General features: G+C 49.4%; 1 protein-coding gene across 5 annotated transcripts in view; it reads right to left on the bottom strand.

Annotated features, from left to right (window-relative positions):
* Window positions 1–6,631: 6,631 nt before the first annotated feature.
* kmt2ca (lysine (K)-specific methyltransferase 2Ca) overlaps window positions 6,632–26,622 on the bottom strand; it is a 63,412-nt gene continuing 43,421 nt past the window's right edge. For 4 of the 5 annotated variants that reach the window (XM_069667199.1, XM_069667200.1, XM_069667204.1 and 1 more), the window contains 27 exons: window positions 23,426–23,845; window positions 23,204–23,311; window positions 22,154–23,110; window positions 21,816–22,064; window positions 21,334–21,528; window positions 20,753–20,914; window positions 20,457–20,592; window positions 19,265–19,379; window positions 18,972–19,147; window positions 18,571–18,683; window positions 18,346–18,483; window positions 18,032–18,074; window positions 17,755–17,876; window positions 16,725–16,817; window positions 16,352–16,558; window positions 16,141–16,268; window positions 15,793–15,988; window positions 15,501–15,710; window positions 14,957–15,336; window positions 11,931–12,043; window positions 11,654–11,790; window positions 11,421–11,548; window positions 10,905–11,106; window positions 10,497–10,613; window positions 8,465–8,538; window positions 8,265–8,373; window positions 6,632–7,738 (listed from right to left, as the gene is read on the bottom strand). In XM_069667199.1, coding sequence (XP_069523300.1) covers window positions 7,646–7,738; window positions 8,265–8,373; window positions 8,465–8,538; window positions 10,497–10,613; window positions 10,905–11,106; window positions 11,421–11,548; window positions 11,654–11,790; window positions 11,931–12,043; window positions 14,957–15,336; window positions 15,501–15,710; window positions 15,793–15,988; window positions 16,141–16,268; window positions 16,352–16,558; window positions 16,725–16,817; window positions 17,755–17,876; window positions 18,032–18,074; window positions 18,346–18,483; window positions 18,571–18,683; window positions 18,972–19,147; window positions 19,265–19,379; window positions 20,457–20,592; window positions 20,753–20,914; window positions 21,334–21,528; window positions 21,816–22,064; window positions 22,154–23,110; window positions 23,204–23,311; window positions 23,426–23,845 — 5,121 coding nt within the window. In that variant the 3' untranslated portion in view covers window positions 6,632–7,645. The remainder of the gene's footprint in view (window positions 7,739–8,264; window positions 8,374–8,464; window positions 8,539–10,496; window positions 10,614–10,904; window positions 11,107–11,420; window positions 11,549–11,653; window positions 11,791–11,930; window positions 12,044–14,956; window positions 15,337–15,500; window positions 15,711–15,792; window positions 15,989–16,140; window positions 16,269–16,351; window positions 16,559–16,724; window positions 16,818–17,754; window positions 17,877–18,031; window positions 18,075–18,345; window positions 18,484–18,570; window positions 18,684–18,971; window positions 19,148–19,264; window positions 19,380–20,456; window positions 20,593–20,752; window positions 20,915–21,333; window positions 21,529–21,815; window positions 22,065–22,153; window positions 23,111–23,203; window positions 23,312–23,425; window positions 23,846–26,622) is intronic. The other variant, XM_069667202.1, reaches the window with a different exon arrangement.

Genomic DNA, 26,622 nt, shown 5'->3' with positions numbered 1-26,622 from the left:
TGTTACTCTGGTGTTCAGGTGTTGTCCAGGTGTTACTCTGGTGTCCAGATGTTGTCCAGGTGTTACTCTGGTGTCCAGATGTTGTCCAGGTGTTACTCTGGTGTCCAGATGTTGTCCAGGTGTTACTCTGGTGTCCAGGTGTTGTCCAGGTGTTACTCTGGTGTCCAGGTGTTACTCTGATGTCCAGATGTAGTCCAGGTGTTACTCTGGTGTTCAGGTGTTACTCTGATGTCCAGATGTAGTCCAGGTGTTACTCTGGTGTTCAGGTGTTGTCCAGGTGTTACTCTGGTGTCCAGATGTTGTCCAGGTGTTACTCTGGTGTCCAGATGTTGTCCAGGTGTTACTCTGGTGTCCAGGTGTTGTCCAGGTGTTACTCTGGTGTCCAGGTGTTGTCCAGGTGTTACTCTGGTGTCCAGGTGTTACTCTGATGTCCAGATGTAGTCCAGGTGTTACTCTGGTGTCCAGGTGTTGTCCAGGTGTTACTCTGATGTCCAGATGTAGTCCAGGTGTTACTCTGGTGTCCAGGTGTTACTCTGATGTCCAGATGTAGTCCAGGTGTTACTCTGGTGTCCAGGTGTTGTCCAGGTGTTACTCTGATGTCCAGATGTAGTCCAGGTGTTACTCTGGTGTCCAGGTGTTACTCTGATGTCCAGATGTAGTCCAGGTGTTACTCTGGTGTTCAGGTGTTGTCCAGGTGTTACTCTGGTGTCCAGGTGTTGTCCAGGTGTTACTCTTGTGTCCAGGTGTTACTCTGGTGTCCAGGTGTTACTCTGATGTCCAGATGTAGTCCAGGTGTTACTCTGGTGTCCAGATGTAGTCCAGGTGTTACTCTGGTGTCCAGGTGTTTTCCAGGTGTTACTCTGGTGTCCACAGCTGTAGTCTCTCTGGGATCTTGGGTTCAGGTGAGCTCCTGCAGGTTTAAAATGGATGCCTTTATTCTATGTTTAGGACACAGGTGTTGGTTTGGGTTAAAGAAAGTAATGACGTCACTAACGAGCTGTATTTAACGTACCTGGTGAACATTTTAACGTATCTAAATCTGTTTGTTGAACTTGTGATCAAACAGTGTCTTATTTCATTAATGTGGAGTCGTGTTCGTGTCCACCTGAGGAATGTCACTCTGTTATTCTCTCTCTGCGAGCTCTGCGTTTGGTCTCCTCCAGAGTTAAACATCTGTCTCTTTAGCTGCTAACGTCTTCTCTCGGTTCACCTGCTGCTCTCTGACTGTCTGCTCTCTTTTTAGAGCTTCTGTTGTGAAAGCTTCTCTATGAACCTGACCAGTAAAAAGAACAATGAAGTCTCTATGAAGCTCAAAGACTGATGTGATAATCAGCACAGTCAGCTCGCTCACACACACTCAGGGATCTCTCACCTCATAAAACTTCTGACAGTTGAAGAGTCCCAAACATCTCAGACGTCCTACATTTCCTTGTAAACATGAAGGCTGACACCAGGACAGTCACATGACCCGTTCACTGATCAGCTTATTGACGACGTCTACGTGAAACCATCGACTGTTTCTGCCACAGAGAGGGCGATCAAGCTAAAGAGTGCGTGTACAGAGAGAGAGAGAGAGAGAGAGAGAGAGAGAGAGACTCTATTTGAGGACGAGCATTGACAGACAACTACACCTCACCTTTGACCAACACACACAAACACACACACACAGTTGCCGCTGTCAGTCATCTGCAGACTCTTCACAGAGCTGCAGGAAGTATTCAGATCTTCACTGCAGTAAAAATACTGATACTTCTACAAGTGAAACTCATCAAAGTGAACTTAAAGTATAAAAAGTACTGTTGCAGTAAAATGTTTCACTTTTATATGTGATGTTTGTGGGTTCATATTTCTGCAGCATTAATATGTTTGTAGTGTTTTAAAGGTTGGGTTCCTTTAACAGTTTGTTTAGAGTAAGTCCTTTATCACAAACAAACCCGGAGATACGTGGTTTTCACTGGACAGGAAGTAAAGCCGTCAGAACAATAACAACACAAATATTCACCTGTGAGAAGAAGTGCAGAAGAAGATGCACAAAAGGGGAATACTGCGGCGGGTGCTGGCGGAGATGAGATTTTATTTCTGTCCTGAGTGTCAGTGTGCAGGAAACGTGTCCTTTCTGTGCGCGCAGGGAGACGGCGTTTCACTGCTGTTTACAGTGCGCTCGTCTGACTCCTCTGTGCCTCTCTCTGTCTCCAATCCACTTTATTTATACAGCACATTTTAAAAACAACAAGGTTACCAAAGTGCTGCACAACAGATAAAAACAGTAAGTAAGTACATTTCAAATGTTAAAATAAATACAAAAAAAATAAAAGCATATAAAAGCACCAAGAAAAAAATAAAACACAAAACAACCAATGATTTAGAAACAATAAAGACAAACAGAGACCACACAACTCTCATGCTGGATTAAAAGCCAACGAATAAAAATGCGTTTTAAGACGAGATTTGAAAGTATCTAGAGTGGCGGCCATTTTGACGTGGGTGGGTAGCTCATTCCACAATTTAGGAGCTACCACTGAAAAAGCACGGTCCCCCCTGGTCTTATGTCTGCTCTTTGGGATGACAAGACGCACCTGATCAGCGGACCTCAATGCTCTTGAGGGGGTGTAGGTGTGTATGAGGTCTGTGATGTACTGAGGCGCCCGACCATTTAATGACTTAAAAACAAACAATAAAGTCTTAAAATGAATTCTAAAATGGACAGGGAGCCAGTGGAGGGAGGCGAGAACGGGGGGAATGTGTTCATGCTTGCACGTTCCTGTTAAAAGACGAGCAGCCGCTTTTTGGACTAACTGTAAGCGAGCGAGGGAGGCCTGGTTGATGCCAGTGTAAAGTGCATTACAGTGGTCCAAACGGGTCGAGATGAAAGCACGAATCAAGCACTCAAAATCATTAAAAGATACAACAGGTTTACTTTGAGATGAAAGCCTCAGATGATAAAAACTTGTTTTAACTACCGAGTTTATCTGTTTACCAAGTTTAAAATCACTGTCCATTTTGACACCGAGGTTTGTGACTATGGGTTTTACATATGACTGCAGGGAGCCCAGGTCTATAGGAGGGACATCACAGCCTCGACTGGGTCCAAACACCATGACCTCAGTTTTGTCTTCATTTAACTTTAAAAAGTTAAAAGCCATCCATGCCTCGATGTCCTTTAGACACTCTAGTAGGGGTATCAGGGAGCTCTTATCGTTTCTCTTAAGCGGCAGGTAGATTTGGGAGTCGTCCGCATAAAAATGGTAAGAGATGCCATGTTTTTTAAAAGTTAAACCAAGGGGGAGCATGAATAAAGAAAACAGGATGGGCCCAAGGATTGAGCCTTGGGGAACTCCACAAGATAGGGTGGCAGAAGACGATGCAGAGTCACCAAGCCTCACTGAGAAGCATCTCTCGGACAGGTAAGACCTGAACCACTCCAGGGCAGCATCCCTGATACCCACACAGTGCTCGAGACGGGAAATGAGAATTGTGTGGTCAACTGTGTCAAAAGCAGCAGTAAGGTCTAAAAGCATAAGAAAGGCAGAGTCACCGGAGTCAGTAGTTAATCAGAGGTCATTAAAAACCCTTAAAAGTGCAGACTCAGTGCTATGCAAAGCTTTAAAACCAGACTGAAAAATCTCAAGAATGCCGTGTACTTCTAAAAAGGACTGAAGTTGTACAAGTACAGTTTCCTCTAAGATGTTTGAGATAAAAGGAAGCTTTGAGATCGGTCTATAATTTGATTGAACCGAGGTGTTCAGATTTGGTTTCTTAAACAGGAGTTCCACAACTGCTTCTTTAAAATATGTTGGGACAACCCCTGAAGCAAGACTGCTATTAATAATTTTTTGGACACAAGGTCCAATAGTCTCCCAGACCTCTTTAAAGAGGTGAGGAGGAACAATGTCTGTGGGACAGGATGAGGGTTTAAGTTGAGTGACGATTTTTGTGAGAAATGAGAGTGACACAGACTCAAACCGATTTAAAACAGTTGAGCAAGTGACGGCTAAGGAAGGTTCAAAAGAGGGGGGTGAGATATGAGTCCTAATGGTTACAACCTTCTCAATAAAACAGCAGAGAAAGTCTTCACAGACTTGTGACGAAGCTTCCAGACAGGTGGATTGGGAGCATTTAAAATCGAATCAATAGTTTTAAAAAGAACACGTGGCTCATTAAGATTTGGGGAAATAATATCAGAAAAATAGACTGTTTTTTCTGCTTTGACAGTTCTCTGATATTTTCTCCAGCTTTCTTTGAGAATTTCATGAGACACATGAATCTTTTGTCCACCTGCGCTCAGCTCTCCTGCACTCGCGCCTGGCCGCACGGGTGGTATCATTGAGCCAAGGCTCAGATTTGGGTCTGGGGCGCATCATTTTTTGTGGGGCGACAGTGTCAAGAGTGCCGGAACAGGTGGAAAGAAAGGTTGTAGTCAATTGTTCCGTGTCAAGGTAGGCAGAGGGCATTGTGTCAAACTGATTAGCAATGATAAATGCAGCGGTGGAAGGTTTAAGCATGCGACAGTGGCGCACAGAAGCACACGGTTTAAAACTGTGACAGGGCAAGTTAAAATCAAATACAACAGGCATGTGGTCAGAGAACACTGCGTCACATACCTGACGTTTAAAATAGGCATGTCATGTGATAAAACGAGGTCTAATGTGTGTCCATGTTCTTGTGTGGGTCCAGTTACATAAAAGTCTTTAGCCAGCGGCTTAAAAGGACAGCAGACATGCACGTTACAATCACCAACACATACAATCCTGTCAGTTTGTCATAATGCCAGCCGAGAAATCAGAGGTGTCTCTCTCTCTCTCTCCCTGTCTCTCTCTGTCTCTCTCTGTCTTTCTCTGTCTTTCTCTGTGTCTCTCTGTCTCTCTCTGTCTTTCTCTGTGTCTCTCTCTCTCTCTCTCTCCCTGTCTCTCTCTCTCTCTCTCTGTCTCTCTCTCTCTCTCTCTCTGTCTCTCTCTCTCTCTCCCTGTCTCTCCCTGTCTCTCTCTGTCTCTCCCTCTGAATTCACCTGGAAGAGAGGAGGCCTGAAGTACCTGGGGGTGTTCCTGGGGGATGAGACCAGTACAAAGAGAAACTGGGATGATGTCCTGGACAAAGTGAAAGGTCGGCTCACTAAATGGAGGTGGCTCCTCCCTAAGATGTCCTACAGAGGCAGGACCCTGATAGCAAACAACCTGGTCTCATCCTCGCTGTGGCACAGACTGGCCTGCGTGGATCCTCCAGCCTCTCTCCTCTCTCAGGTACGACGTCTTCTAGTTGATTTTATTTGGGACAGGATGCACTGGGTCCCACAGAGTGTCCTGTTCCTTCCTAGAGAAGAGGGGGGCAGGGCCTGGTCCATCTAGCCAGCAGGGGGGCCGCTTTCCGCCTACGGTTTATTCAAAGGCTGCTAGACGGGCCAAAGGACACTCTGCGGAGAGCTCTAGCCTGCTGCATCCTGAACTGTTTTAATAGCCTGGGTATGGATTTTAATTTGTCTTTAATGGACAGCACCCATTTGAACAGGTCGTCTCTGCCTAGTTTTTATAAAAGTGTTTTTACTGTTTGGAACCTGCTTAAAAAGGAGGGACAAGAACAGGCAGACTCCCTGTACTGGCTGCTGCAGGAACCTGTTCTCCATGGGACGATCCTGGACTCCCCCAGCTGGGCGGGGCCCTCTCTGTTCTCTATGTTCCAAACTGCAGGGGTCACTACTCTGGGCCAGGTGGTGGAGCTGGCTGGGCCCCGGCTGCAGGACTGTGCTGGACTGGCTGATAGACTGGGACTGAGGTCCAACAGAGTCACCAAACAACTCCTGGACTACTGGAAAAAGAAACTGAGTGAACATGAACTCCTGCTGTTGGACTCCTTTTCCTCTGGTAGGACTACAGCCAGCACACAGGACCCCTTCCCCTCCATCCAGCTGACTGTAGACCTGTAGGACTGTACAGGCCCTCTACTGGACCACTGTCCTCAGGCCTCTCTGCAGGAAGCCTCAGGTAAGACTTTTTATGGTGTGATGGTGAAAACACTGAACAGAAACAAGCTGAGCGGACGTACTGACACCCCATGGAGGAGCCAGCTCGGGTTGGGGGCTCAGGACCAGCCTGGAGGGCTCTGTATAAACCTGACAAAAAGACATGGGGCCTTACAGTGGAGGATCCTTCATGGGGCTGTTGCAGTGAACTCTTTTGTCTCTGTTGTGAACACTGATGTGGAGGACACACGTCTGCACAGCGAGAGGCGGTTTCACTGAACGTCGCTGACCGTCTGCAGTTTGTTTTTCTGCTTTTTCTGAGGTTTTGAGCGGACAAGTTTTTATCTGTGGTTTTAAATACACTCGCCAGAAGAAAGAGAAGAGCCAGCTTTGAAACTTTGTGTTGGGCCAGGCTCATGTGGGACTCATCAGGTCCAGGATCCTCCTGGACTTCAGTTTCTACAAGGTCTCAGGAGACGTGGACTCGTTCAGGACTGTGTGGTGTTATCAGTGTTCTGTGGCAGATGATGACCTGCTGTTTGGGAATGTGCTGAAGAAATGATGTATTTATTTATTTAACAAAAAGAGAGAGAGAAATGTGCAGTATGAAACTGTACAGTATGTCAGAGCACACACACACACACACAGGAAGAAAGAGCAGCACGTGTTTGTTGCAGATGTAAAATAGTTTATTTTCTGTAAATGATTCTAAATCAGGTTTGTCCCAAACAGACGCTCGTCTCCATCGTCACAGACGCTCGTCTCACGCGTCACACGCGTCACAGGTCCGTGAATAAAAAAGGCTTCATGTCTCTGCACGCGGCAGAGTCCTCGTGACACCTCGTATGTACACGCAGCAGGACTCTGAGCTACAGAGTGAAACACACAGACGCCTGCAGCCAAAACGCTGGGTGAAACAAACACAAAGACACTGAACTCATGAAGGCCGCAGTGAAACCTGCCCGACGCCCTGGGCACGCTCAGTCCGTTCACAGCATTCGTCCAATCAGAACGCAGCTCCTCCAGCGCCGGGACAGGAAACAGAAACACAGACGCTCCTTTGGGCAGCTGATGAAGGTGACGATGAAGACGATAAGGTAGCTCTCGGTGGAGTGATCTCTAAACTTTCTGTTCAAATTTATCATACACATATTTACACGCTGCCACTCCGGACCTCGAACACACCGCGCATTTAGAAAATAGCTTCATTCAGTAATAAATACAAAAAGAAAAAAATCTCTTATCTTACAGGAAATTAACAAACGCAGGACGAGGAGGAGGAGGAGGAGGAGGAGGAGGAGGAGGAGGAGGAGGAGTCAAGTATGTCTCTGTGGGAATTGATGACTGTTTTTGTAGTTTTCTGCTTTAGTGCAAGTTAAAAAGCTCCTCTGAGGACGACCACATTCTGGTATTTCATCTGTACACACTGAGGACCAGCCTCGTCATAAGCCCCGCCCCCTCACCTGTCAATCACCCACCCATATATATATATATATATATATATATATATAACCCCGCCCCCTTGTCTCTCAATCAATCCCTCCTCGTCATCATTATAACTTCTGTTCAGTTTCATTTATATTGATCTCTGATATGAAGTGAAGCTCCGCCCACAGAGTGATGGGCGAGCGACATCCAGCTTCAACAGAGAGAGAGAGAGAGAGCTGCCTGTGTGTGTGTGTGTGTGTGTGTTCAGTTCATCCATTTGCGGCAGTTGACGGCTCCACAGTGACACGGGATCTTATGTTGATCGTCCTCCAGGTCGAACTTATAGTCATAAGACAGCTGGGAGACAGACAGGCAGAGAGACAGACAGGCAGAGAGACAGAGAGAGGGAGACATGAAAGAATAATGTTTTCATTAGAGAGAGAAACGGAAGCTGTTGAACAGTGGACACACGTTTTGGTCCGATAACGTAACATTATAGAAGCAAACTTAGAGGAACGGGTCAAAGGTCGTCCCCTAAAAGTTCTTGTTGTTTCCACTGACAGGCTCAGATTGTTCTTCTAAGTGTGTGACAACATGACAGAAAGGATCCCTACAGAGATAGACCTTTTTGTTACAGAGGAAGATGATTGTTTTAACCACACACAGACGTTACATCGCTCTCTGCACACACACCAGACTCCATTCAGAAAAACACTCATTTAAGCTCTCTGCAGCTGGTTTGGTGTCACTGTGCGTTGCATAGTAGTTTGGTCTTTTAAGACACTAAAGTCACACAATTACATGTTTTTTGGATCTAAGTTTCATTTGTGATGTTTGCAGCCATTACGACTGAGTGATCGATGAGTCCGAGTGAGTGTGCTACCTCTTCTCCTCTCTGGATGCGTCTGCAGGAGCTGATGATGATCTTGTTCTCCTTCTCCACTGTCACCACCTCTGTGATGCAGTTGGGAGCACACGAGTGGTTGATGTACCTGTCAATCACAGGCAGAGGGCGGGCTCATTTACACACAGACAAAAAAAAAAGCTGTCAAACTGAACTGAACCGGTCTGAGGTGTTCTCACCTGGCTGGTCCTCCAGTGATGGTAGCGTCGATCACAAAGTCATTGTCAATCCGGAACATGTACACACCGCGGTTCTACTCACACACACACACACACACACACACACACACACACACACACACACACACACACACACACACACAGTAACACATTAGTAACACGTGTGTGCTGATAAACCTGCCTTTGTACATCATGATGCTGTTTGTAAAGAGTTCACGCTTCATCAGGTCTGTCTGCAACAACACGACAAGTTCACTGCTTTAAAATGCTCGTTTTTTAAATGGAGTTTGGTTTGAACATCTCCTAAGCCAGTGGTTCCCAGACTTTTTCTGCAGGCCCCCCTTTATAACATAAACATAAAGGGATAAACTTAATAATACATTTTATTTATAGGCGTCTTTCAAAGCACTCAAGGTCAGCTGACACAGCAGAGTTAAAAAACTAGAAACAACGCGACAATGAACCAACACAATGAGCAGGACACATGCACAGTGTATAAAACCTTCATGTGCAGAGGTTAGTGTGAGCATCACTCTGAACATGTTGAAAAAGATTTGAGCTGGGATTTAAAAACTGAGACAGTCAATGTTACGGATGTCGGGTGGGAGGGAGTTCCAGAGGTGGGGGCAGAGCAGCTGAAGGCTCTAGACCCCATGGTGGTCAGGCGGGCGAGGGGTGCAGGGAGGTGACTGGAAATGACTGGGATTTGGAAGTTTTGAGTTGGATGAACTGAGTGCGGCCAGAGAGATCAATCAAAGGGTGTGTCAGTGATTCCAAAGCAGGCTAGTCTGTCAAAGAGGATGACATGAGAAATGGCGCTTGACTTTAAAAGATATCAACATGTGATCAGAAATGGGGAAGTGGGCCGCAGAAAAATCAAGAGGAGTCACACCAGAACAGCAAGTCAAGTCCAGAACATGTCCTTTGGAGTGAGTGGGAAAATCAATATGCTGCTGCAATCCAAAGCTATCCAGGCAAGATGAGAAGTCCCTTGTGAGAGCATTGTTGATATTATCCATACGTATATTAAAATCTCCCAGCAATATTATGTTAGGGGAGTCGTCAATGTGAAAGCTCCGTCGGGGTCCACGTGGATATATTTCCGACGGGCATGACGAGCGATGTCCAGGTAGAGATGCAAAGCCGACGGTGGCTCGGGGAGGTGGAAGTGGATCTGGAGGAGCTCAGCAGCTGTGTATTGGAGAAGCTGCAGCTTCAGAGATGATGTTTTTGGCTTTTTTGCTTTTATTTATAGGACAGCTGAAGATACACAGGAAATGTTGGGAGTAGAGAGCAGGGGGTGACGTGCACCAAATGATCGGCAGACCGGGAGTCGAACCTGCGATCAGTGCGACGAGGACGATAGCCTCTGTACATGGGACGCCTGCTCCACCAACTGAGCCAAACCAGCGCCCCCTGCAGCTTTTTACATGAACAGCTCTGAGCGACTTTTTAAGGAGGTCAGTTGAGCATTTGTGTGCTCTGCTAAAGTTGCATCTGTGCCATCAGAGAGCTGACCGCTGTGTCACCTGCCTGCAAACTGTAGACAAGCACCTGACGCTGCTGCTGCCGTCACACGTGATGTTGGCTGGATGATCCAGGCTCTCAGTTACACCAGGCGGCTTTTCAGTGTATTCCATGCGTCCCGGTGCTGGTGAACACTGTGGCCACTTAAACGATTGTTCGCGGGGCGGACGTGCCGCAGAGTGTTTACCTTTAAGCAGCTTCACCTGCGGCACACAGACGGCCAGTGTGGGCCGGTGAGCTGAGGGAGAGGTCTGATTCTCCATGTTTCCTGGTCTTTGTTTGAGGAGTTGTGACGTTTGGTAGAGATTCACCGTCAGCCTGTTTACCTGCAGTCCTTTCACTAAAGCGTGCAGCGTGCATTGTTTTATTGAGCCTTGCCGCGCCCCCCGTCATTACTCCAGGCCCCCCCTAGGGGGCCTATCAAGAATTGATACACTTTTGTTCTGAACACACAACTAGAGCGTTTGTGTGTGTATTGATGTGTGTGTGTGTGTGTGTGTTTTACCTGAGACTCGTACAGCCTCTCCTTGCGATTGGCTACTTCGCTCCTGATGATGGTGCCGATGTACTCGATGACCATGGTGCACTTCTCAATGTCTCTGGCAGCATACAGACCCAGACCCTGCGCACACACACACACACACACACACACACACACACACACACACACACACACACGCAAGTGATTCATGTGTTCATGCACAGCTGTTTGATATGTGCACTCAGCTACAGACAGACGGATCTGTACAGCTGCTGCCAAACTACGTCACTGCAGAGAAAACACTTAAAGAGTCTGTCTGTCTGTCTGTCTGTCTGTCTGTCTGTCTGTCTGTCTGTCTGTCTGTCTGTCTGGATCAGAGACCAGTCCTTCAGTCAGCAGCTCTGTGTTTTGCCTGCGGTTCCGGTGTCTCACCTGGATGCGTGAGCGAGCCAGGTACACGTTGGTCTTCCACTCGGCCTTCATGCGTCGGTACTGAGACGACTTGGAGTGGCGTCCCTGGTGAGCTCCGGCCACCGACTCGCCCGGAGACAGAGAGAGGACACCGGGCACGATGCCCACGATGGAGCCCACCGAGCCCTGACACCTGGGGGCGATGCTGGTCAGCAGGTTTGGTCTGATAGGACAGAGACAGAGGTCAGGACAGTCCACACCTGTAGTTCACCTGTCTCCCAGAGCTGACACACTGCAGGCAGTGCTCAGCGACTCCATCAGGACCTCTGTGCTGTGCTCTGGGATGCATCGCTCCCGTTCCTCTGGAGCATGACACTCAAAGTACCACAGCCTCCAAGGAGCTACCTGTGAAGGTAAGAGGTCCCCCTGCACCTGTCACATTCTGAACTTGATGTAAGAGATTCAACCTGCCACTCAAACTGTTCAGCTGATGGGTCATTTTACAAAGGAAATGCTCTCACACCAGGTGTGTGTTACCTCTTAGTCTGACACGCTTTGGGCTCAGAGCGCGCCGAGCCGGTCGGGTTGAAGGCCAGAGGCCACTCCATGAGAGGGTTCCTGCCGTAACGGAAGCTGTACCGCTCACAGGTCTCCACACCAGGCAGCTGCTCACACACACACAGAGCAGAGGGTCAGTGCGAGTGTGTTTTATGTGTTTTATGTGTGTGTGTGTGTGTGTGTGTGTGTGTGTGTGTGTGTGTGCAACCTACAGACTCGATGATCCGGGTCACTGCAGACGTGGTCAAACCAAACAGATCTTCTCCTTTCAGGTAAACTGGGAACAGCTTCAGAGTCCCACTAGAGGATCTCATCTCAGACACTGGTTCCAGTATCTGGTCCCACACAGCTGGAGACACACACACACACACACACACACACACACACACACACACACACACTTTAATGCAGGACGTGAACTAGTGATGGTCTATTTCCACAGTATTTTACTTCCTGTTTGTACAGGTAGCATCACCTGGTGATGTTTACCTTTAGGTGTTTGTCCGGTCAGTATGATGTCATCGTAGCCTTTCTCCACCACCTTCACTTTAAACAGCGGCCGGCCCTCCTGCTCCTCGATGTTACACATGTACTTACAGCGTCTGCAGGAAGACAACCGCAGACCGATCAGTGTCCAGCCATCCATCACTCCATCCATCCATCACTCCATCCATCCATCACTCCATCCATCACTCCATCCATCCATCACTCCATCCATCACTCCATCCATCCATCACTCCATCCATCACTCCATCCATCCATCACTCCATCCATCACTCCATCCATCACTCCATCCATCCATCCATCCATCAATCAATCACTCCATCCATCCATCACTCCATCCATCCATCACTCCATCCATCCATCCATCAATCAATCACTCCAGCCATCCATCACTCCATCCATCCATCCATCAATCACTCCATCCATCCATCACCCCATCCATCCATCCATCCATCAATCACTCCATCCATCCATCACCCCATCCATCCATCACTCCATCCATCCATCACTCCATCCATCACTCCATCCATCAATCAATCACTCCATCCATCCATCACTCCATCCATCCATCAATCAATCACTCCATCCATCCATCACTCCATCCATCCATCAATCAATCACTCCATCCATCCATCACTCCATCCATCCATCACTCCATCCATCCATCCATCAATCCATCACTCCATCCATCCATCACTCCATCCATCCATCACTCCATCCATCCATCCATCAATCAATCACTCCAGCCATCCATCACTCCATCCATCCATCCATCAATCACTCCATCCATCCATCACCCCATCCATCCATCCATCCATCACTCCATCCATCCATCACCCCATCCATCCATCACTCCATCCATCCATCACTCCATCCATCCATCCATCCATCACTCCATCCATCAATCAATCACTCCATCCATCCATCACTCCATCCATCCATCAATCAATCACTCCATCCATCCATCACTCCATCCATCCATCAATCAATCACTCCATCCATCCATCACTCCATCCATCACTCCATCCATCCATCCATCAATCAATCACTCCATCCATCCATCACTCCATCCATCCATCCATCAATCAATCACTCCATCCATCCATCACTCCATCCATCACCCCATCCATCACTCCATCCATCACTCCATCCATCCATCCATCAATCACCCCATCCATCACTCCATCCATCCCTCCATCCATCCATCACCCCATCCATCACTCCATCCATCACTCCATCCATCCATCCGTCCATCCATCCATCACTCCATCCATCCATCACCCCATCTATCCATCACTCCATCCCTCACTCCATCCATCCATCACTCCATCCATCACTCCATCCATCACTCCATCCATCCATCACTCCATCCATCCGTCCATCCATCCATCCGTCCATCCATCCATCACTCCATCCATCACTCCATCCATCCATCACTCCATCCATCCATCACTCCATCCATCACTCCATCCATCCATCCGTCCATCCATCCATCACTCCATCCATCCATCACTCCATCCATCCATCACTCCATCCATCACTCCATCCATCCATCACTCCATCCATCCGTCCATCCATCCATCATCCCATCCATCACTCCATCCATCCATCACTCCATCCATCACTCCATCCATCCATCCATCATCCCATCCATCACTCCATCCATCACTCCATCCATCCATCCATCATCCCATCCATCACTCCATCCATCACTCCATTCATCCATCATCCCATCCATCACTCCATCCATCACTCCATCCATCCATCACTCCATCCATCCATCCGTCCATCACTCCATCCATCACTCCATCCATCACTCCATCACTCCATCCATCCATCCATCCGTCCATCCATCACTCCGTCCATCACTCCATCCATCCATCGCTCCATCCATCCATCCATCACTCCATCCATCCATCACTCCGTCCATCCATCCGTCCATCCATCACTCCGTCCATCACTCCGTCCATCCATCACTCCATCCATCCATCCATCACTCCGTCCATCACTCCATCCATCCATCCGTCCATCCATCCATCACTCCATCCATCCATCCATCACTCCATCCATCCATCACCCCATCTATCCATCACTCCATCCCTCACTCCATCCATCCATCACTCCATCCATCCATCACCCCATCCATCCGTCCATCCATCCATCATCCCATCCATCACTCCATCCATCCATCACTCCATCCATCCATCACTCCATCCATCATCCCATCCATCACTCCATCCATCACTCCATCCATCCATCCATCATCCCATCCATCACTCCATCCATCACTCCATCCATCACTCCATCCATCCATCCATCACTCCATCCATCACTCCATCCATCCATCCGTCCATCACTCCATCCATCCATCACTCCATCCATCACTCCATCCATCACTCCATCCATCCATCATCCCATCCATCACTCCATCCATCACTCCATCCATCCATCACCCCATCCATCCATCACTCCATCCATCCATCACTCCATCCATCCATCCGTCCATCACTCCATCCATCCATCACTCCATCCATCCATCACTCCATCCATCCATCCGTCCATCACTCCATCCATCACTCCATCCATCCATCATCCCATCCATCACTCCATCCATCCATCACCCCATCCATCCATCACTCCATCCATCCATCCGTCCATCACTCCATCCATCACTCCATCCATCCATCATCCCATCCATCACTCCATCCATCCCTCCATCCATCCATCACCCCATCCATCCATCACTCCATCCATCACTCCATCCATCACTCCATCCATCCATCCGTCCATCCATCACTCCGTCCATCACTCCATCCATCCATCGCTCCATCCATCCATCCATCACTCCATCCATCCATCACTCCGTCCATCACTCCATCCATCCATCACTCCGTCCATCCATCACTCCATCCATCACCCCATCCTTGTTTCTGTGTGAACAGAGTGCATCATGGGAGTCTGAGTTCTGATCTCAGCTGTAGGGATCAGTCCATGTGACGGTGGAGGTTTACCTGTTGGTGTGGCGCATGCTCCAGTAGAAGCGGTTGGCGTGGTAGCCGATGGGGAAGATGGCAGCCTTGTTGTGGAAGGCGTTCATCTGCTGTGGGAGGAGCCTGCCGATGGCACGGAACAGCAGGCTGCCAACCCGGAAGGTGTGCTGCCGCTCGCCACGCTGCACAACGGCAGCGATCTGCCTCGCCTCATCCCGCTGCACAAACACACGCCGAAAAACGGCGAAGCACCGCAGCTCAGAGTCATACGGGTCAGAGGCCACCATCGCCACAGGGTCAGGGGTCGGGCCCGGGGTGGAAGAGGGGGAGCAGCTGGAGGACCGGTCCCCGCTGAGAGGAACCGTCCGTGGCTTATGGAGGTGACAGAGCATCGTCTTATCCTGAGGAGACAGCAGAGAGTCTGAGGGAGCCCGAGGAGGCGTGTGTGTTCACCACATGTTGTAGTGTCACAGTGTAGTTTAGAACACATGTTGTCACTGTAAGTTTTACTCCAGAGTGTGAAAAGTCTTGTAAAAAGCAAGTATGTGTTTTTACAGTGCAGTACCTTGAAGAAGGTGCAGTGCGCCTGCAGTGCGCAGGTGAAGTGGTAGGTGTTGGTGCAGCGCAGGCGGTTGCAGCCACTCGTGGCTCCGGTCCTCTGGCAGTGAGCGCAGCGCAGAGTGAGGCCTCGCCTCAGAGCGAGCTCCACGTTGATGAGAGCGCCGGCCTGAGTCTCGTACACCTCGCTGGACCACAGAGCACAGTTCAGGTGCACCTGAGACACACACACATACACCTTCAGCTTCGTGTTATACATATGACCTGATTCTGTTCTCAGGAGGGCCGAGCAGACTCACCCACAGGTCCAGGTCCAGGTTCAGCAGGCGGGCTGGTCCGTCCGTCTGTCCATCTCCCTGCTGGTTACAGAAGCAGCACCGCCGCTGGTCTTTAGGCAACGGGTCAGGACGAAGACACGCCCCCAGCTTCTTCAACAGCACATCCACTTCCTCCTCTATTGGCATGGCAGCCGCCTCGTTGGGGATGCATGGACCCCTGGGTAAAAAGACACATATTAAATAATACCAACAGGCTAACCTGCCTGAGTGCGATGCTAACATGCTATCCAGTTCATTATGTTGCTAACAGACTAGCCAGCTCAGTGTGATGCTAAATGGGTGAACTGGGAGTGATGTCAACATGCTAACCTGCTGAGTGTGATGCTAACACTCCAGCGTCTCCAGCGGCAACTCTTCATCCTCTTCAGGTGGCGAGACGACATTGAGTCTTCACCACCTGCGACCGCCCGGGGGCGGGGCTTCAACTTCACCTTCACCTGTAGACCAATCAGTGGGTCAGTCATCGATTGACAGGCAGATCAACACTAACCTTTGATCATTTGGTTACAAGCACACCCACCTTGAGGCTGTCCATGCGGGGCCTGGTCTCCATGGTGATGGCGGAGGCCGGCGGGAAGGAGAGCGGTGGAGAGGAGGGGGAAACGGGGGGCGGTGAGGGGGGAGTTTGGAGGAGGGAGTGGACTGTGATGGAGGACATGTTGCTGGTGTACTGGTGCTGCACACTGCTGGGAGGGGGGTGCTCAGACCCAGACAGCATGATGGCCACCTGAGGACAGACAGACCCTATGATGTCATCACCTGCAAACCATGACATCATCTGACAAGTTCACCATATGACATCCAGGAGTGAGGTGTGTCACTCCCTTTAGGGTGATGTAAATTTTAACTACTGTTGCTCGACCAGTAACCGACCACCTGACCTGGAGCCTCACCTTGTTTGTTGGGCTCTGCAGGTCAGACGTGTGGAGGGCGGAGCAGTTCGGACTGCAGAACACCAGACTGCATCCTGGTCTCGACTGGCCCTCCTGTAACACACAAACAGTCACTTCCATCTTTCAGGGTTTCCCCGGGTTTTCAGAGGGCTTCGTGCTAACTAGGTTCCGGGGGGAATAGATCCATTCACAAATAATAAACACACGTGAGTGGCGTAAACAATGATTAAGAACTGTAGAAGACTCCATGCTGAATCTAGTTTGTAGATAATTTAGTTTAGTTATTAGTAAGTTATTGCATTTTTAAATTAATCCATGCTGCAATTTGTTGACGGTCCCTTAATCGTACAAGATGGAGATTCGGCTTCATTCGTTGGCTGGAATGGGAGCTAGAGTACCGACGGTGATAAACTTAGGTTCTATATTGCTCTCTCTGTCATCAGCTGTTTCTTATATGCCATCCTTTTGACTGCGTGCCGTTACGTTCAAAAGTTATTGACGTGAAAATCTGAGTATCCAATATCCAAGCAAATTTAGGCTGCCTCACTGGTGCGGCCACTGACATGGATTTTGCAACACCATCATTACCGGGATAAACACACGTCTTAGTTTTGGTACACACAAGAGGGATATGACTTCCCCAAACGCTGATGACACACGCAACACCCACAGCAGTGTTTCCCACACACAGGCTTTTTATGAGAGCGCAGAGTGAACTGACCGCTGCATGCGGAGTCTGTGTGTCACCTGGCTGTAAACTGTAAACACGTGCCTGTGGGATGATCGAGGTGGCTAAGTGTGTGTATTCCTGTTATCAGCGACACCTGGTCCCGGTGTACATTAACGCTGTGGCTACATAAACGGACTGTTTACATAACGGCTAAACCTGCAGCACACACACAGCGTGAGAACGCTCTCCGTTGTTTGCCTTTTTACGATCACTCTGCTTAGGCGCTCGAGACCGAGTTTTAGGGCTGGGAAACCTTGTCTTCGTTCCTCTCTGTGTTAAATAGATGGGTGTTTTTCAAACCTGTTTGAGCTCCTTGACGATGCGGACTCCATTTCCCAGAAGCACCTTGCAATAGCTGCAGCACTGAGGCCTGGCAGCAGCAGCAGCAGAGCTGCCATGTTGGACATAGTTCATTCTGACTCCTGGAGACAACAGAATAAAGTGAGCTGTCAATCACAGTTATAGGGGCGGGACAGGAAGCAGGGTTGAGAGAAAGAGGAGCAGTTGAAGCAGCAGAGAAACACAACAAAGATGATGAGGGAAGGACAGAAGAAGAGTGTGTACAGAGCAGTGTTACCTGCTGAAGGTGGAGGTCTCTGCTGTCTGCTGCCTGCTGAAACCTGAACACACACACACACACACACACACACACACACACACAATAGACCGTCAGCACATCACTCTCTCAGAGCAAAGACTCTTTCAGGGAGCATTATAAATGTATACATTTAAAAAACAAACCTTTTTTACACCTTTTCTTTTCATTATCTCAATAACTGAATGAACTGTAGACATCAAAGTGTGTGTGCTGTGTTTCAGTGTCCAGCACAGGGCAGCATACACCTGCCAATACTGAAGACATGGAAAAAACACATGCAGTATTCCTCCTACCTGTGTCATCGGCACTCGGACTCCGGCCAGCAGGGCCAGAGAGCTGCGCTCGGGGCCGGCGGGTCGGCTCAGCTGGTAGTCGACGGGTATGGGGACCCGCAGCAGCTCCGCCACTGCCGCCATCACACCTGCAACGCTCTGTAAAACACAGCCAGTGATGTCATCAAGAGGGCGGGGCTATTCATTATTTAATAGGGAGAGAGAGCGAGAGAGAGAGATGCTCACCTGAGCTGCCAAAGGGTTCAGAGTTATAGCTATGGTAACCAGGTCTGTGTTGGAGCAGGAGGGAGGACCCTGATGGTTAGGCTCCACCTTCACTTCCTGTTTCACTGCAGAGCCTGGGCATACACACACACACACACACACACACACACACACACACACACACACACACAGAGAAGTTAATTATTAATGTTAGAATTTTCTACACGACCTACATGAACGGATCACCGCTGAGCTTTTCAGCTCGTCCATCGACAACTTCTATAAAGTGTTAAATACAAACACACACAGGTTTTCTGGGACACGCACACATTTAAAACACTTTACAGAAGTGCTTTAACAGCGACAGACCAGCTGATGTTTACATGTGATCCTGTAGCATTTTTACACTGCTGTTGACTGACCTTTGCCCCAGGCGCAGGGCATGATGGGAAATGTAGGCGACGGGCAGGGCGAGGGCGGCTCCAGTTTGATGAAGGAGAGGTCGGGGTACCTGCTGATCTCCATGTCGGCCACGCTCTCAGGAGACGAAGACGGGACGAAGCCGTCCGGGCTGTCACGCTCCGAAGAGTCCTGGACCCTGAGGAGGCAGAAACAGGAAGAAGAAGAGACGAGTCAGCGAACCAGGAGAAGACGTGACTCAGACTCCTCTGTTTCAAAAGTCCTTCTAAAGTTGTATTAGAGTTTGTTTGTGTACCTCAGCTCTTCCTGGTTGTTGTGGGGCGGGGTCGGCAGGGAGGCAGGGACGTCTACTGTCTTGGAGACGTGATTAAGACCCAGAAGCCCCTCCCCCCTCTGCTTCACACCTTTCACTGGGATTACAAAACATAGCGAGGGTCAGAACTCCTTCAACGGACAGGATGTTTAGGATATGTAAAATGAGTGTAACTGTTCATTATAAATGATTATGATCATAATTACTAAATACTGCAGTGATGTCACACTTATTTAAATGTTTTTTATTTAACCAGGCAAGTCATTAAGAACAAATTGTTATTTACAATGGCGGCCTGGCAAAAGGCAAAGCCTCTTGAGGGGATTCAAAAGGCAGCAGCACACATCCACACTTTGACAACATGCAGTACATACATGGCATGCAGTCTAGCAGGCCAAACATTGACAGTCAATACAAGAACACAAGCGAAGCATACACAAGCAGTATGTTAAAACAGGCATCACAAAAACAGCAGCAAAATAACATTTTCTACAACCGCATCTACACGCCTGTCAGACAAGGCTGTGGGTTTAATAACAGCCCATAGACTGTATAAAAAGATGGCCGACACGACAGCTCCCTCAAAGGGAGTCCAACCCCTCTCTGACGCCCCCTGCTGACTGGCTGCAGTATAGCTCATAAAGCCCGCCTCCTCCATGTTAATCATAGTTAGTTCTTATCCTGCTGATTTATGTCCATGTGTTCATTTTTCTGACAAGTTCACTTTTAATTAGTTATTTGATGCTGTCAAAATGATGATTGACAGCTCTGTTGACCAATACGGCTCCTGCAGTCGATCAGTTCCTGATTAGCAGAGCGGAGAACGAACGGTGAGAGGAGACGTAACTAAAACAATCACTACAGTCATGGAAGTTTCCATACCTGTGAACTTTAACCTCAGACCAACACAAGAAGCTGTTCTGCTGTTAAACACGCCGGCGTGCGGGATCCTTGCTGTTGTTTCAGTAAGTTAAGTGTGTGTTTGTGTTAGCGGAAGTGGCTACGGCGGCGCCACCCGCCGATCTCTACTGCGCAGACTCTGGCTCCAAATGACATCACCATCGCAAGATGGCAGGGCCTATCACAGGGCTGTTTTGGCATCAATTACGTACAATGGGAGCAGATGGAGACGCGTCGTCCATCTTTACATACAGTCATCGTGATCTGATCTCACCGTCCTGCTCGGTAATGTCCTTCCTGGACAGCTCCTCTGTCGTGGCGAAGCCGTTCACTAGTTTCTGCCTGGCAACCGGCGGGGGGGTGGGAGGCAGGGAGGCTGGTGGTGTGGGGGGGTTACTGAGGTTATTCTGCTGAGGGGGTAAAAAAAAAAGATGTTTTTGTCAGTGTAGCTGAGGCTGGTGTCACAGCAGCAGTACTGAAGTATAACTGAAGTATTATCTATAGTATAGTATAACTGCAGTATAACTGTAGTATGGTTGAAGTATGGTTGTAGTATCGCTGCAGTAGTACCTTGTATATGAGCTGTGAGTAGTAGTCAGTGACTCCGTCCAAGCAGGCGTTACCGAAGGAGCCGGTCAGTCTGGAGTCTGTGCCCAGAGAGGAGCTGCCGTACGGGGGGAACAGACTCAGATCCACCCCCAGAACGGGCTCCATGAGGGGCAGGACCGACAGCTGAGGGGAGGGGGGGGCAGTGATCAATCATTAATAGATATCTGCTGTCAATAATAGCAGTGAAGAGCGGTGACATCAGTCAGTATATCTTAGCTACTACTCTTTGAATTAACTCATCAGTGAAGTGAATCCTCACATAAGTTATTCATCTCCTGAAAATATATTCAATAAACCAGTCTTTGATGATTGAAGAGAATTACTCCCACAAATCAATTGTGAGCTGCAGACCTGTTTCTGCAGATAATTCTGCTTCTCTAAAAAAACAGCTTTAATCCCTTCAGATGAGGAAAGGAAAGAAGAGAGGACGAAGCAGGAAGGAGGCAGAAATAATTGAACATCTAAGTGACAGGAAGTGAAGAACAATGTTCACTAATGGAGGAGACAACAAGGAACAGGAAGGGGAGGTGTTGTTGGTCTACCTGTGTGAGGTGAGTCATCAGGGAGTCAGACGAGGTTGAGGAGGAGTGGAGCATCTTCTCCTCCTCCTCCCTCTTCCTCCTCTTGTTTTTAGGAGGAGCTCTGTCTTTCTCTGGCCGAGCGAGTCTCTTACAGCGCTGCGTCTTCTTCCTGCCAAAGGAGTCCGCCAGTTCTGCACCTGCCCCGTCCACCATCACCTGGAGGAGGACAGAGATCACCATGGTAACATGATGCACTGTGACCAAACATTCTGTGTTCTATGGAAGCCTCCTCCAAGAGTTTACAACCACAACCAGTTCAACTTACAAATCAACAATAACTCACTAAGAACTAGCAATAATAACTTGTATAAAACCAGCTTAACTAGCAACTTCAAACTAGCTAACAGCTAGCTCTTCGATCACCCAGTGTGGTGCAGCAGTGATATTTTGATGTGAAAGGCTAAAGACCACCACCAGGACACAAGAGTCATGTGACGTCTCACCACGTTGCCATGGGAACCAGGCCTGTCCTCCTCCTCGGACCGTACACTCTCATTGGACAGCTGGCGGCGGGCAGTGGGCGGGGCCTGGCCTGTGGGTGAGGGCGTGGTCGTCGGGGAGGTCTTGTCCTTCAGAAGGTGTCTGAGCAGTTCTTTTCCTCCGTCTCCAGAGGGGGAGGAGAATCCTTCGCCCCCAACCTCTTCCATCTTTACTGCGCCTCCGTCACACGCTCCTCCCTCTTCACGCTCCTCCTGCAACAGGCAAAGACACTAATGCTAACTAACCTGAGCTAACAACACTACAGTCCCACCACAGCACACACTACATTTTGACTCCTCACCTTGACCTCCAGGCGAGCTGCAGACAGGGGACCTCTCTGAGACTCCATGCCCAGGACGGAGCCTCTCTGCTGAGCTGCAGAGATCACCGACAGCTGCCTCTCCAACTCTGATGATGGAGCAAGGCCGGAGAGGGAGGAGCTTAGCGAGATGCACAGGTCTGATTGGTCCATACTGCCCTGAGTGGGTGTGGAGCAGGAAGTGTCTGAGATGGCTGGAGTGGGTGGGGCTGTGATGTCATCAGAGTGTGACGAGAGTGGCGTCCTGGCTCCTCCACCGCCCGCGGTGTCATCGCTGTCCCTCTTCCTGCTCCTCTTCTTCTTTGGTTTATTGTCTGGGATGATGTCAGAGTAGAGCTGGATGAGGGAGGTGGGGCCAGCGGAGGAGCAGGGGAAGGGAGGGAGGAGGGGGGTGGAGGGGGAGGAACAGGACGAGTCGTGTCCAAATCGATGAGCTGCACCCATCCCACCTGGGTGAACCTGTCCCAGGGCTGACGACCCTGTGGGGCCTGGGAGCCTCGGCCTGGGCTGGACGTTGGAGGGAGCCACATCCATGAGGGGCCCGTGCTCTGGCAGGGCCCTGCCCCGCTCTGCTGCAGCACCGGGAGGCAGACCTGGAGCTGAGTGAGCTCCAGGGTGTAGGGGTCCTCCCATGAAGCCCTGGTGGGGAAAGGACGCTCCCACCTGGCCCTGGTGCTGAGGGGGAGGTCTGGAGGCTGGAGGGGACTGCAGGAAGTCCTGGGGCAGCTCAGAGCTGAAGAAGGGCATCTGGGAGAGACTGTCCCCACCGGGAGCAGCTGCTGACCCAGCAGGACCTCGAGGTCCAGGTGTTTGCCCGACTCGAGCCCCTGAGAGAGCTCCTGATGGGGGCAGAGCTGCCACTCCAGGACCCATAGAGGCCCCCAGGAGACCCTGCTGCTCCAGCTCCAGTCGCTGCTGCAGGGCCCGATGACGCTCCACCTGAGAGCAGACAAACAGGTGAGTTAGCGTTTGTACTTCCTGTTAGCAGCTGTCTGTACTTCCTGTTTGGAGGAATGATGCTGTGATGTTTACCTCCTGCATGAGTTGAACTCTCTGCCTCTCCTGCTGCTCTCTCAGCCTCTCCCTCCTCTCTCTCTCCTGGAAGCCTTCGCTGAATGGGTTGTTGTCGTCAAACTTGACCTGCAGGTGGAGACACAGAGTCAGTCACAGCTCACACTCATAACTTGAATAACAGATTAACAGCAGAGCTTTTATGGGGAACAGGAAGTCTGTGAAATGTTCCGGGTGTGTTACCTGTCGAGGAGCGGCGGCTCCGTCCCCTGCGGCTCCACTGGGCCCTCTGGTGGGCCCCTGGGGGACTGCAGTGAAGCCTGCTGTTGGAGCGCGGAGGCCGGGCACCATGGCCGCCGGCGTCTGGGTGTGTGCGGGAGCCTGCGGGGCGTTAGGCAGGGCAAGGGGCATCCTCTGTCCAACTACCCCTGTAGCCCCGCCCCCCGGAGTCCAACCAAGGGGGATGTTTGGGACACATGACGGGGAGGGGCCACCTGGGTGGGGCTGTACAGACACCATGGGCTGGGAGAGGAGGGTCTGGGGGAGTGGAGGTGCTCCTGCAGGCATCATGGGGGCGGCGGCTGGTTGCTGCAGAGCTCTCTGCTGCTGTTTGGTCCTGTAGTCCTCGATCAGCTCGGCATGATCCTTCTGCTGCTTCCGGATCTGAACACAAACATCACAGTGATGCTGACGGAGGTATAGAGACACCGCCCCTCGCCCTCTGAAGCCCCAGGAGGATAAATCAATGAGAACATCTCAGATCTGCTATGATCGTGTGGATTTATGGTTCATGGTTTGATATGAAGTGAAACTGTGTTTAAGGAGACGACTCTCCGCGATGGCGGGTGCTGCTGGTGGAGGCTCTGCTTGCCCTCGCACAAAACCTGCAATCTACAAAACGGATAATGGGAAGGAGATAGTGGAAGATGAACTGTTAAACTTTATCCTGGTTAAAATGAAGACACTAAGCCATGATGAAATTGTTGACTGAGGAGTCCAAGCGGCTTTTGTTTGATGTATGCCCAAATACCACGCTACGCACGGGAGGGGGTGCAGGGGCTAGCAGGCCCTGTTCGTCAGGAGGAGTCAACAACGTCTCCCGCTGGGAAATCTCGTCTCCTGGGACAGGACCCCGGGATCGCCAGCACCTCACGCGGGGGGGGTGAAGGGGCTGGTGGGCTCCGCCCAACAACAGGAGCTCCTGGATGTAGCAGTAACATCGCCACGGTTACAATTACAGTCCCCACAGTGGAGCATTGTTGTGGAAGAAGGTCGCAAAAAGTCGGGGTCCCTTAAAGCAACTGTGCCACCGAAACCGCACGACAAACAGCTCACTTGAAACGTGAACAGAGGAATGAATAACTGGAACCGGTACTGAGAGCAACATTAGAGTGGTGAAAACAAAGCTGGTGAACGTGTTTGCCACTAGGTTTTCTCCCGCTCTGGATGCAGACACACTACGTGACTATTTATCTGAGAAATTGGAGAATGAAACAGTGACGTGTCGAAAGATCGAGTCGGCCCGCAGCAGGTACGGCTCACTTCACATCACCGCTGAATGTAACAATGTTGCTGATATGTACGATCCAAAACTCTGGCCCGCCGGGACTTTTGTTCGCCGCGATTATGAGGCCCGTGGCCCCCAGGTTTTTGGTAATGAGGGGGGGAGTGAACTGAATTGCCATGGTACACCTGCAGCTCCACACGAGAGCCAGTCTGCATAGTAGCTGCTATGATATGAATTAATCTCCCTATGAACATCTGTGTGGTGTCTTACAATGCGCGGGCTGCGTGTTGGCCACAGGGAAACTGATGAATCACGCCGTGTTGTTGTGGACAAATTGATGGAGAGATGTGACATTTTGTGTGTCCAGGAGACGTTTCTGGCCAAACAAGACCTGGAAGGACTCAATTCTATACATAGGGACTTTCATGGGGCGGGTGAATCAACAACTGACCTAAGTGCTAAAGTGGTCCGGGGGAGGATTTCGGGGGGGGGGGTAGCCACGATGTGGAATAAAAAATATGACCAGTTGGTTAATGTTATAAGACTGGGAGTTGACTGGGCTCTTGGCATTGAGCTGTGTTGTAATGATAACAAGATAATAATTCTGAATGTCTATACGCCACATGAGTGCATACAAAATGAGGATGAGTACCTCAGTAGACTGGCTTTATCATGTCTTATATACAGGACAATCCTTCTACCTGCATCTATGTTGTTGGGGACATGAATGCTGATGTAACTGATGCCAACTCTTTATTTGGTCATCATCTAATTCAGTTTTGTTCAGACAGTGGACTGATGTTATCTAGTAAGGTACTATTGCCAAATGACAGTTAAACTTATATCAGCGAGGCCTGGCACTCTACTTCCCGCCTAGAACCCTGCCTTTGTACAGCGGATGCCCATGACTCCATCGATGTGATGAAAATTGATTATGATCTGGCTAATAAGGACCATATACCCTTTCTCAAGGTGTTGAACACAGGCAATGTACCAGTGTTGTTGCCTGTGGATGATGGCATTGATGTAGGGAAAATAGATTGGTCCAAATTGTCTAAGAAAGATCTTAATGAATATGTCAATCATTCTGATGCTTTGCTGGGTAAAATTAAGGTCCGTAAAGATGCCTTATTGTGTCGGGATATGAACTGTATGAATGTACAACACTGTAAGGGATTATGTTCCCTGTATGAAGCTATTGTGGAGTCTCTCGATATCTCGAGCAGGCCTCTGTATAAACATAGGACAACAGTGTGCAATGATCATGTAGAAGAGCTCCATGCAGAGGGCTGAGTCAGGCGACAGCAGGCATGGCCCCTTGTTTGAAAATAAAAACGCACTAATGCTAGATTTAAATATGCACTTCGCTATATTAAAAGAAATGAAAATACTATGAGGTCAGATTCACTGGCAAGGAAGCTGCAAAACAATAATGTGAATGACTTCTGGGAAGAAATTAAAACTATTAATAATTGCAAAACATCTCTTCCATCTAATATGGATGGTGTGAGTGGTCCTGATGAAACTTCAGTCATGGCGGAAACAATATGATGAACTGTTAAACTGTGTAGAAAGTAATCTGTTTGGAGTGGATAATGTGGAGTTTAATGGTGATGTTATTGTCACTTCGGCTGAAGTCCATGAAGCAATATTGAAGTTAAGAGATAATAAGGCCTGTGGTTTGGATAATATTACAGCTGAACATATTAAACTTGTTAGAAACTGGGCCCTCTGGTGGCTGCATGCTACACAGGTGTTTTTGTTCATGGAGTGTTACCTGATTCTTTGCTCTCTGTTGTTATCAAAGATAAAGTGGGGAAGCTGAACAGCTCAGATAATTACAGGCCAACAGCTCTGGCCAGTGTCATGTCCAGAGTGCTGGAGACAGTTCTACTGTGTAGACTTGAGAAGTACGTCCTGTCTCCTGACAACC

Source organism: Semicossyphus pulcher, unplaced genomic scaffold (genome assembly GCF_022749685.1).
Source record: "Semicossyphus pulcher isolate SPU_LCO1_2020_fin unplaced genomic scaffold, fSemPul1.0.p SCAF_18, whole genome shotgun sequence".
NCBI lineage: Eukaryota > Metazoa > Chordata > Actinopteri > Labriformes > Labridae > Semicossyphus > Semicossyphus pulcher.
This window is presented reverse-complemented; position numbering and strand designations above follow the sequence as displayed.